The 12,558-nt window shown below is 41.0% G+C and overlaps 1 protein-coding gene across 7 annotated transcripts; it reads right to left on the bottom strand.

Moving 5' to 3' along the window:
- Positions 1-1,777: 1,777 nt before the first annotated feature.
- On the bottom strand, positions 1,778-12,188 carry CE2H19orf18 (chromosome E2 C19orf18 homolog). Of its 7 annotated transcripts, none has more exons than XM_042918081.1 (7): positions 11,783-12,188; positions 11,594-11,659; positions 10,645-10,686; positions 7,858-7,950; positions 7,137-7,239; positions 3,449-3,615; positions 1,778-2,064 (listed from the first exon to the last, which is right to left on the bottom strand). In XM_042918081.1, the coding sequence occupies exons 1-7, from the start codon at positions 11,859-11,861 to the stop codon at positions 1,949-1,951; spliced, it is 666 nt and encodes a 221-aa protein (XP_042774015.1). In that variant the 5' UTR covers positions 11,862-12,188; the 3' UTR covers positions 1,778-1,948. The 7 variants fall into 7 exon arrangements, with proteins under 7 accessions (XP_042774015.1, XP_042774016.1, XP_042774018.1 ...); XM_042918082.1 differs by having other exon boundaries at positions 10,645-10,653; positions 11,783-12,187; XM_042918084.1 differs by having other exon boundaries at positions 11,594-11,672; positions 11,783-12,186.
- Positions 12,189-12,558: the final 370 nt, after the last annotated feature.

Genomic DNA, 12,558 nt, shown 5'->3' with positions numbered 1-12,558 from the left:
GGGCATAACCAGATGGCACTGGCAGAGAGTTTCTTAGAGTTGGTACCTACTCCTTCAGATACATTGTACACTACAGGTAATCCAGAAGTCATAATATTTATTGAGAAATATTTAAACTTGCTTGGCCACATTGTCTATCATATGAATAAGCTGCCAGCACATGGTGGCCACTCAACAAATATTTTCCAAAGAGCAAAATGTATTTTTAATGTTTGTTTATTTTTGAAAAAGACAGAGAGCGAGACAGAGCTCGACCAGGGGTGGGGGAGGGAGAGAAGGAGACACAGATGTTTACGTTGGATGCTTAACCAACTGAGCCACCCAGGTGCCCCACAACTAGCTAATTTTTAAACATTTTCACATTTTCACTGCCCCAAATGGAAACCCCACAGCCATCAGCAGTCATTTCCTTTTCTCCCCTCAGCCATTTCCTGTACACTTATCCACTTTCTGCCTCTGTAGATCTGCCTCTGTGATTATTCTGGGCATTTTGTATAAACAAAATCATACAATGTGTGACCTTTGTGTCTAATTTATTTCATTTAGCATGTTTTCAAGCTTTTTCTATGTTGCAGATATATCAATATTTCTTTTTCTTATTTAAAAAATTTTTAACATTTGTTTGTTTTTGAGAGACAGGAGAGAGACAGAGCATGAGCGGGGGAGGAGCAGAGAGAGAGGGAGAGACAGCATCCGAAGCAGGCTTCAGGCTCTGAGCTGTCAGCACAGAGCCCAACACAGATCTCAAACTCCTGAACTGTGAGATCATGACCTGAGCCAAAGTCAGATGCTCAACTCACTTAGCCACCCAGGTGCCCCTCTTTTTTATTTATTTAAGAGAGAGAGAGAGAGGGCACACCAGTGGGGTAAGGGAAGAGAGAGAGGGGGAGGAAATCCCAAGGAGGCTCCATACTGTCAGCGCAGAACTCCACGCAGGGCTCGAATCCACAAACCATGAGATTATGACCTGAGCTGAGATCAAGAGTCATATACTTAATCAAGTGAGCCACCCAGACACCCCTGATGTATCAATATCTCTATCTTTCTTCTGGCTGAGGAATATTCCATTGTATGGATAGATTCCCATTTTATTTATCTTTTTATCAGTTGATGAGACATTTGGGTTGTTTCCTCCTTCTTGCTCTTATGCATAACATTGCTGTGAACATTTGTGTTTAGGTTTTTCTGTGTGTGTTTTCAATTCTCTTGGATATGACGCTAGGAGTGGAACTGTCGGATCATATAGTGACTCTGTGTATAACTTTTTGAGGAACCATCAGACCATTTTCCAAAGCACTGAGCCATGTGAATTGAGCCCTGACTCTTGTATTTCCGTCCCTCTCCACAGCTCCCAGCTTTTGCAGCAGCTAACACATCTGGCCGTGCTTTACAGCAACTTGCCTGCAAGCCCTTCTTCCTCGCCAGGGCCCAGCTCCTTAAAAACAGGGATGATTGCACTTTAATCCAGTGTGGTGTCTATTTTGATATTTTCAGTCTCCTTTTGAGTAAACGGAGACAAGGTGCTGGAACTGATAGATAATATCCCTGGAAAACTTTTGTATCATGAGAGAGATCCCTTAGCATGGCCTGGGAATGTGCCCAAAGAAATGATTTGTGCTTCTGTTCAGGAGCAAGAAAAGAAAATCCTGAAAAACATTAAAAAAATTTTTTTAAGAAAAAAGATAAAGAAAATTCTGAGAATCTCTCTTTTGTACATATGAAATTGGATTTTTCTCTTTTCCAATTAAGTTATAATTATTAATGAACTATGCAAGAATTGTTGAGCGTATGGATTTATTTTCTCTTAAATACTTCCAGTTGGCTTCTCTAGAGTGCTCCGAACAGAACTCTCCTGGAGTAAGTCATACTCAGGTCCCCCATCGTGGGTTGTCCCTGCAGCCGTGGGCTCCACGCTGGCTAGCGCATACTGCGTCTTTTTCCTTTGCTCTCACAGATTCTCCAGGCTCACACTGTGCATAGAATTATCTAGACTTGTTTCCCTTGATAACGACTGTTCTTTATTCAGTCTGTTTTCCATATGTTTTCTTCTTTTGGATCTAATAACTAAAACGTAGACATGATGTTATTGAGATGCTATTAAATGAGGAATAGAGACAAAAGAGGTAAGGGACAACATGGAAAAATTAAGGTACAAACAATAGAATTTTCAAGATATAATGAAAGCTATCTGTCTGAAAAGGATGGTGAAATTTGAATTTTAAAATTATTCCCCCCCCCCAAAAAAAATAAAATTATTTTTCCACTTCCTATATACAGGCTTTATAAATGCCCAGTTTAAAAAAAAAAAAAAAAGAATGTTGGCTGATGAATGAATATGTGGTATATAGATACAAAGAAATATTACTCAGCCATAAAAATTAATGAAATCTTTCCATTTGCAGTGACATGGATGGAACTAGACTGTATCCTGCTAAGTGAAATAAGTCAGTCAGACAAAGACAACTACCATATGATTTCACTCATATGTGTAATTTAAGAAAAACAAATGAGCAAAGGTGGGGGGAAGGAGGGGGAGGCAATCCAAGAAACAGACTCCTACCTATAGAGAACAAACTGCTGGCGACCAGAGGGGAGGCAGGTGGGGGATGGGTTATGTAGGTGATGGGGATTAAGGAGGGCACTGCTGGTGAGCACTGGGTGATATATAGAAGCGCTGGTGTATATTGTGTACCTGAAATTACGATTACACTGTATGTTAACCAACTGGAATTTAAATAAAAACTTTAAAAAAATGTATACTTCAATGTAAGGAAAAGACATTGAAAAACCATTTCCTAAGCGTAAGCATTGGCATCAGTGAGCATCACTGACCACCATACTCCTGGCCTTGCAGCCTGTCTCTGACTGTCGCATCTGGAACCGTTACAGAGGAGATGCATACAAGGGATGACAGACGTGGTTGAATCAGACACTGCACTCTACATATTTTTGCTCTAGAATTTTTTAAAGCAAGTATCCAAGAATCTCTGAACTCCTACAAAAGCAGGTTCATATGAACACATGTGCTGCCCTCTCCTCACAAAGATTTGCAGGCATGGTGAGCATCTCGCACACAAGGGTCTGCTCTGTGCACCTGGATCCTATTCCCACATCAGGTGGAGGCAGACGGTGCAAGAAGGACATCTGTCTAGCTGTGTTCTACGCTCAGCAATAACACCGCACTGATAAGTGTTTGGTCTGGGGCAAGTTTTGTCTCCTGAACTCTGTGTTTGGTCCTGGGAATTGCAGTCCGTGGCTATTTGCCCCTCTGTATAATTTGACGAGAACAGTTCATTTATGTAGGTGTGGCTATGAATATTCACCTTTATTACCTCAAACTCCATTAAATCCCACCCAACTTTGCCTTTGAAAACCAAACCATCACTGCCCGCTCAGCTTTCATGTGACTTTGCATCTGACAAGATAAACTGGTGGGTCGGGTGTTCACCTGAGTGAATGAACTTTTCCAGCTCCTTCTCGTTCTCTGGAAGTAGGTAGGTGGACTCATCCTGGCTCTCATCCTCAGAGCCCTCGTCCTTGTCTCCCAGCAATGGTATCCTGACGTTGTTATAAAGCCAGGCAAGTTGCTGTCTTTCCTCAGCCTGGACCAGCCGACTGGAGAATAATGTAGAGGAATTTTTTTTTAATGTTTATTTCTTTTTGAGAGAGAGACAGAGTGCAAGCAGGGGAGGGGCAGTGAGAGAGGGAGACACAGAATCCTAAGCAGGCTCCAGGTTCTGAGCTGTCAACACAGAGCCCGATGCGGGGCTCAAACTCACAAGCTACCGTGAGATCAAGACCCCAACCGAAGTCAAATGCTTAACTGACTGATCCACCCAAGTGCCCAGTAAATTATCACATCTAATCCTGTGACTTTTGACTGAATAGGAGTCACTGGTACATGATAGTAAGCGGGGGAGGGAGGCAGAAACAGATTGCTCTCTAATGGGCGCTGATAGGCAGAAAAGGAGTAACTGACAATGCCAAATGTGGTTCCCAGCCAGGACTGGGTGAGGTGAGGAAGGAACTCATGTGGGGTACAAAACCCCATAATCAAGATAAATAGTATATTCAAGATAAATAATATCATAATGCAATATTTTACTAAAGAAAAATGAATGGCAAGAAATCCACAATGAACAAAATATCAACATTCTTAAATAAAGTCCATACAGGTATTAGGGATTTTTCCTTTTGTTCACTCTCTAACATGGCTTGGCCTAGCACTGCTACTGAGGCTATATTTAAAATGTTGGTAATTTGGGGGCACCGGGGTGGCTCAGTAGGTTAAGCGTCCAACTCTTGATTTCAGTCCAGGTCATGATCTCACAGTTCATGCGTTTGAACCCCGTGTCAGGCTCTGCACTAACAGCTAGGATCCTGCTTGGGATTCTCTCTCTCTCCTTCTGTCTCTGCCCCTACCCAGCCTTCTCTCTCTCTCTCTCAAAATAAATAAAAATAAACTTCAAAAAATAAAAACAAAATAAAATGTTGGCATTTTGTTCATCATGGATATTTTTTGAAATAAATTTAGGTTTTATAAAATATTGAATCAAAATATTATTCATCTTGATGGCTCAATTTCTTGGCAACCCCTTAAATTTTGCACCCGAGGTGAGTGCCTTGCTCACTGCGTTCTAGATCCAGCCCTGGAATTGGATTTTCAAGCAGCTACTTCTGTTTGATATGAAAAGGAGTAATAGAGGGATTTCCTTTTTGCTAATATACATATCTTCCTAACTCTGTTTGACATACATAATCAGGAAGAACTGGTCTGATCCTAAACATGATTAACAGTAATCATCCAAATCCTGGTCTCATCCCAATGTCTTGATTCCAGTTATAAAATTTAAGGGGGTGCCAAAAAACTCAGTAGTGATGATAAATATTTGAGCTCAATCTTTTAACAAGTTGAAATGAATGGGGAAAAAATCCATGATAAACCAAATATCAAAATTTTAAATAAACATAAGATCCAACAGTGCTGTGATGAACCATATGGGAACCAGAGTCAAAAGAAAGATGTGAGTCCCTATATACATGTTTTTTGTGTTTTTAAGTGGATATTCTTTTCCAAAACACTAAAGTTGATAATGTATTACCAATTTGAAAAGTAGTGTATCAAAATGCACCTTATGTTAAGTTTAAATATTTTATCTATGCAAGAAACAGAGTTTATTATAATTTTACCTTCCTAATTTAAATGAATGAAACTTACCAACAGTATTTTCAAAACCTCTTCTGGAAAAAATTCACCACTAAAAATTACATGAAAACATGTGCTTTGCTGGGGCAACTGGGTGGCTCAGTCAGTTAAGCATCTGACTTAGGCTCAGGTCATGATCTCACAGTTTGTGAGTTCGAGCCCTGCATTGGGGCTGGCAGTGTAGAGCCTGCTTGGGATTCTTGCTCTCTTCTTTCTCCTCTCCGCACCTCCCCTGCTCACACTTTCTCTCTCTCTCTCAAAATAAATTTTAAAAAATTAAAAATGGGGCACCTGGGTGGCTCAGTCGGTTGAGCGGCCGACTTCAGCTCAGGTCATGATCTCGCACTCTGTGAGTTCGAGCCCCGCGTCAGGCTCTGTGCTGACAGCTCAGAGCCTGGAGCCTGTTTCAGATTCTGTGTCTCCCTCTCTCTGACCCTCCCCCGTTCATGCTCTGTCTCTCTCTGTCTCAAAAATAAACGTTAAAAAAAAAAAAGAAAATATTTTTTTAAAAAATTAAAAAAAAAAAAAACACGTAACTTTGGAACATGTATTTTTCCTTTTGCCTCATGCTCTAAAATAACTTGTTGTGGCCTATGAGTAGCATGAATGTAAAAGCTGTAAGAGTTGACATTAGCTCAGCAACTTAATTGGATACTGCAAGTCCTGGAGGATACATTTGAGGGAATTCTCATAGAAAACTCTATGTATGCTAACATCTTTGTGTACACTACTGAAAAGAAGCTGAAATTGCAATGACATAAATTGAGTGAAAGATCACCGCACTAGATGTCCCAGAACTAAACATGCTGCTTACACTCTCTCATTAGTAAATGTCTTCAACTTTACCTTTAGTCTTATTTGCCTTCACTGGACATACTGTGAAGTGGTCCTAAAGTGGCCACCTTAAAATACCCAACACATGGCAACAGGCTCTTTGTGTTCATACTCAATTCCAATAGAGCAAGTAATTTACTACTTCCTCAAGCTGGTTTTTTTTTTTTTTTTTTAAGAATCATTATCTTTGCAATCTTTTTTTAGTGTTTATTCATTTTTGAAAGAGAAAGCATGAGTCAGGGAGGAGCAGGAGTGTGGGGGGACAGAGGATCCAAAGTGGGCTCTGTGCTGACAGCAGAGAGCCGGATGCAGGGCTTGAACTCGTGAGAACTGTGAGATCAAGACCTGAGCTGAATTCGGAGGTTCAACCAACCCAACCATCCAGGCGCCTACACTGTTTCTGATGGGATAGAATGGAATCCCAGCACTGAATCCTGGAGAAGGAATCAGTATATATAGTTCTGGTCAGAGTAGCATCATGTCACAGTGCAGATCATTTTTGTCTAATACTAATTTCAAAATGATCACATCACTTAAAAGAGTTTGACCACAAACTTTATTTGTGCAAACAAGATGAAGTATCTTCCCCAAATGCTACTGTTTTCCTAGATAATAAATATCTAACGAAAAAGAGAGTGATCACTCTTTTCTGCTTTGCACTAAGGTTCCTTCCAAAGTATCAAGTTCTCTTTAGAACACCATGTTTTGGAAGGATGCCATCATCTCAGACAGTGGTTTTCAAACATTTTGACCATGATCCACAGTAAGAAATATGTTTTACCTCATAACTGTGTATCTGTTTGTCTGAAAAGTTAAAAAATGAGCATTTATGTTAAGACTTGTAATGCTTTCTAATATTTTCTATCCTACTAAATTGTATTGTCCTATTTCACTTTTTTCCATTTGTATTATGATCCAACATGAGTACAGTCCATATTCTGAAAAACCCTGATGTGGAAATTCAGGATGACCATAATACTTTAATGATTATAAGAATTATCATCATCATTATTATCATTATCATTACTGAATAATAACCTAGTTAATCTATTATGTCTTACTTAAGAATGGTAAGTGTTACTTAGTATATACCTACTATATCACATAGGAAATACTGATTCCACATATCAGAGCAATGCTGAAGGCTATACACGCAATCACAATTACTTGAACAAGAGCAGGTCTACGTGGAATCAGTGCTAAAAATGGAAAGAAAAGATTTCATTTTACTTGTGTCTATTGGTTAATATATTTGTTAAGCATATTGTTATTCCAAAGGGGAATGGGAGACAAAATCAGAAGTACCATAATAAACAGCATCCTTAATTTTTAAAAATATGGAGGCTACATTGCACAGGGAACATATATAATTTGAACTGCCACATAAAGTAATCCCTAACTCCTTTTTCTTTCTCTGGCTCTTGTCCTTTGTCAAAACCCTCTTTTACTCTGTAGAGATACAGGACCCCTGACTCAGTACAGCAGCACCTGCTGTCCCTGTAGCTGAAAGGAGAGTGGCTTTAGTTTCACGACTTGGGCGCTGCACTCATGGTACAGGGTGTGCAGCACTGTGCTGAGATGATACCTTAGGGAGATTCCGAATGCAATTCCAGGGGCACCTGGGTGGCTCAGGCGGTTAAGCAACCAACTTCGGCTCAGGTCATGGTCTCACTGTTCATGAGTTGGAGCTCTGCATCAGGCTCCATGTCGTGGAGTCTGCTTCTGGATTCTCTGTCTCCCTCTCTTTCTGTCTCCCCCCGACACATACACACACAATAAATAAATAAACGTAAAAAAGTGAATGCAATTCCACAAACCTGCATTCCAGGTATCAGCGTTCAGGGGTGCTGCATAGGTTGTTAGACTCCCATTAGTCTTTATAGGGTTATGTGTATCACCCTTCCCATTACCTGGGATTAAAAAAAATAATAACCAGAGAGTTATTGTTTGTACAAACTGGACAAAAGAGCAATTGGCAAAGTAAGTACATTATTCAGCCACTTGTAAAACCTTGATAAATTGAGGTGATTACTCTTCGTCCTGTACTTGGCCTTCCTTCACTGTCTGTCCCTTCCCTAGCACAGAAAGAGTTCAGCAACTGAACTGAAAAACGCCCTGAGTTTCACCCATCAATGAAAGGTCACCTGAGCCTGACAAAAAGAACCTGGACTGTGAAAAGTCTAGCGGTGTAAAATGCTTGATTGCAGACCTCAAACGTGGGAAATATGGGTGTTCATTCTATGGTTTTCTCTACCCTTCTATATGCTTTCAGGCTTTCAAAATGAAATTCTGGGGCAGGGAGGAAAAAAATGGGCTACAGATGGTTTCAGTATAATGAGTACTAAAAACTGGCCGCTGGGTTTGGCCACAGGAAGGTCACTGGAGACCTAGACCACAGCGGTGCTAGCCACGTGGGGAGGGGGGAATCCCAGAGTGACCGAAACAGTTCAAGAGAGAACAGGAGGAAAGGAATTGGAGACTGTGAGTTTTAGGAACTCTTTTGAGGAACTCTGGTGTTGTAGGGGGAGAAATGAGGGCAGCTCCCAGAAGGGCTGAGGGATCCACAGATGGGTTTTGCTTTCTCAGATGGGAGAACCGGCAGCACGTTCACAGGAGAAGGGAAGTGATATGTTAAATTGCAATACCACAGGAAACGGGGAGAGAACTTCCGGTAGTGCGGAGGGTTGGCGGAGCTGGAAGTTGGCACACCCGCAGGGCTAGTCCTTGGGCTGGACCGGAAGGAAGGCAGAGAAAGAGGGTGCAATTGCAGGTAGATGGAGCAGGGATGGGGATGGGGTGGCGATACTCTGTTTTGACCGCTTGTATTTTGCCAGTGATGGAGGTAACAAGGTCATCCCCTGAGGGTGAGGCAGAGGTAAACATGCTGGGGGTTTTGCAGAGCAGAAAAAAATAGATGAGAAAGTCACCAAGCAGAAGGAGAGTAAGTGTGGTAGGTAAATGAGAAACACATTTATAAATAAAATGTCCAAGAAATGAAACTTCTAGGTATAATGGCTATATATTTTTTTTATTTTTTTTGTCCTTCCAAATTATTTTATTTCTTTTTTTTTAAATACATCCAAGTTAGTTAGCATATACTGCAACAATGATTTCAGGAGTAGATTCCTTAATGCCCCTTACCCATTTAGCCCATCCCCCTCCCACAACCCCTCCAGTAACCCTCTGTGTGTTCTCCATATTTTTTAATTTTCTTTAAAGATATTTTACTTTTAAGTAATTTCTACACCCAGCATGGGGCTTGAACTCACAAGCTCGAGACTAAGAGTCACACACTCCACCAAATGAACCAGACAGATGCCCATATTTTCTGTATATTGATGCTCTGGCATTTACTGGCTTGATCCTGGACAGACCAACCCTCCCAGGGCTATTTGCTACAGATTGCAAACAACTCCCCTTCAAGTGTGCCTTTGATATAAACCAACCAATCCAGAGCCCACACCCTCAGCCACCTTCTTTATCAAACTCTCACACACCAAGCCAATGTTTCCCCTGACCTAAATTATCCCAGGGCCAGGTACTGGACAACTAGGAACCACTCCTATAGCCTAGAGTCCACCAAAATCATCCAACTATCCACTACTCTGTGTACCTACCTCACTCACTCCTTCCCATGAAAACACCAATAAAGACTCTGGGCCAAGCTCTCCCCTCTTGTCTCCCCCACCTCTTGCTTCTAGGAGTGTGTGAGTATAATGTTCTTCCTTCATGACAATCATTTCCATGTCTGTATGTCTTATCATACCTGATTAAAATAAATCCCAGGTATATTTCATCACTCTAGGGCAAAAAGTGAATACATTCTTTTTATATTTATAAGAATCACCAATTGCCCTCTATAGACGTTGCACTCATTCCTAGCCTACATATGAGATTATATTCACTTGAAACTAGTAGGATATTATATGTTAATTATACTTCAATTAGAAAAAAATACGAGATATTTCCCAAATCCTTTGCCATTTTTTTTTAATGAAACATTTTGCTCACTTTCAACATGATAGCTGAAAACTGGAATGAGTATTTCCTTATTATGAGTTAGGCTTCTTTCCATATAACCAAGAGCTCAGGGTTACAGAGAAAATTGGAGTCTTCCAGTGATCTGAAACAATTCTGTCCTCTATCTCCATATCGGAACCTGCACCTGGGACCCGAAGCTCAGGCACAGCAGAGGTCTTAGCTGTGCAAACCTCTAGTGCAAGCTCCCAACACAAGTTAGTTTCAAAGTAAAGATTAGGATGCAGGCCTCCTGATCTCTGGGTAGTGGGGTGAACAGGCAAGTGAGATATTCATAGCTGAATTTTAGAAAAATTAACGATGTGTTTGGGATGGCTGGACGTATTAATCACATTTTTAAGATCAACTGTATTTCCTGATGCTTCAACATCTGTGCTATTTTAGAATCTGCTCCTAGTGGCACCATGACTAACCCAACCATCCAGAGGGCGCTCCTTTTTCTAATTTGCACAAAGAGCTGTACAGATTAGTGCTGACCACCGTGGGGCGCCCTCTGGAGCCATAGACCACAACAGCCTTGGGAATGTCCCTGTATCCCAGCCACCCTCCAAGACCCCTTGACTTACCATTGTTGCCTGGTAATTGCGTGGGCATAGGAGGTTTCAGAGCTCAAAGTCGTTCAAAGGATCAGAGAGAAGAGACAAGTTCAAGATGGATTTAGGAAAATAAAGAAATAACTTGTATTAGACAAGGGGACCTGAAAGCTAAGATGGTAAATGTCGTTAATACATTTATTACAATGCCTTATAGAAATATGTGGCTTAATTTGGAAAAGCATGGTGTTCTGTTTGCATCCACGAATATGGGGTGTTAAGAACATAATGCATTTGGCTTCTGGTCTGTTTTTGCAGTCACGTGAGCTGGTTGAGGACCTGATAGATTTAGCCCAGAGTTGAAGGGGTCTGGGCGGTCATCAGAAAGTCAGAGTGCCAGTGCCAGAAAGCCACGGCAATACCCTTTCCTCCTACAGGAATTAGATGCTTTTATACTGTGCAGATGGCATTTCCCTTGTACAGAATAGAGATTGTTTATAAGTACCACATATCTTCATAAAGAGCTGCTGCCTGATTTCACAGATTGGCAGGGTCAGTTTCTCTGTTTTGAGATAAACAAAGTTCCCTTGAGGACTCAAAATGCAAAGCATAGAAGACAGATGATTATAAAGAATATTTTACACTCATAAAACATCTGTATCTGGACTTGTATGGTCTACTGCCAAACGTATACCCAATTACAATTAAAGTCATACAGACACATTCAAACCACTCTGATTTGGTCAAGGTTTCTGTGTGTGCCAAGTGAAATAAAAGAGAAGCAAAGCAGTCCCTAAAGAGAAAGCACAGCTTCCAGAGACAGAATAATATCGGATTAATTTCCAAGCAATGCTTATCTAATTATATTATTGTATGGACCATGCTCCTAACAAATACACAAGAAAAGACACATTCACACAGCAGATGAGAGGACCCCAGTCTACGGTTCTCATTTCACCAAATGAGTAATGCAATTACTTACCTCTGAGTCTTGAGGAAACACTTTCCTGCTTAGTGATATTTGTGGATGTTTGTGACTGATTGTAGCCTTGAAAAGAAAACTCGTAGCAGTGAAATATGATTAACCCTTTTTACTTCCCCTGAAACAAGTAAAAACAATGGTTGAAGCTACCCATTAAGCCTGTTGCTAGTTCAACTGGTTTGAACTCACCTTCATAAGGCAAGCATAAAGGTGGCCATTCCATTAAAAACAAAACTAGAAAGGTGAAAGAACTCTGAACCTTGTCCATCACTCCAAAACTGTTAGTCTTTTATCACATGGAGAAAAGGAAATATTTAGCTATAGTGCAGTTTCTGCCCTATATTTCTCTGAGAAACTAAGAAACTCTGCTCTCTACAGAATGTTTGCGTTCTGACTTGGAGCCACCAGTGTGAGGTCAGCGGACGTTGCCAACACGGCCTTCCTTCACGGAACCAAGGCAGCCAATGGGGAGACTAACAGGATGGGGTGTGGGAGAAGGAGGCACATCTGTGGGTATAGATACGGATAATACCAGGGCCCTCCCCTCAGGGAGTATACAGACCAGTGAGGAGGCAGAAAAGATCAGTGACAATTCAATGGGACATACCATAAGAAGCAAACAGAATGCAGTAGGGCTCTGTAGTCAGATGCCTGACTTCTAATCCTAATCTCTGCCTTCCTACGCATTTTTGCTTGATCAGGTTACTCAACCCCTTTGGACTTCAGCTTCCTCATCTGTAAAACAGAAGGAAGAAATAGCACGTACCTCACAGCGTTATAGCAATATTCAAATAACGAAATCCATGCAAAGCTCAAAAATAGCGTTAGTACTGAGCGTTAGTTCTGGAGAGCATTTGCAAAAAAGCAATTCAGTACACATCCACCTGATGGGTACCGTTCAGAAAACTAGACTCCAGGGGCTGCCTCCAAAAGTTTTTTTAGAGGAAATTAATTGAGGGGCGCCT

Source organism: Panthera leo, chromosome E2, assembly GCF_018350215.1.
Source record: "Panthera leo isolate Ple1 chromosome E2, P.leo_Ple1_pat1.1, whole genome shotgun sequence".
Taxonomy (NCBI): Eukaryota; Metazoa; Chordata; class Mammalia; order Carnivora; family Felidae; genus Panthera; species Panthera leo.
The sequence above is the reverse complement of the archived record's forward strand: the minus strand, read 5'-3'. Positions and strand labels throughout refer to the sequence as shown.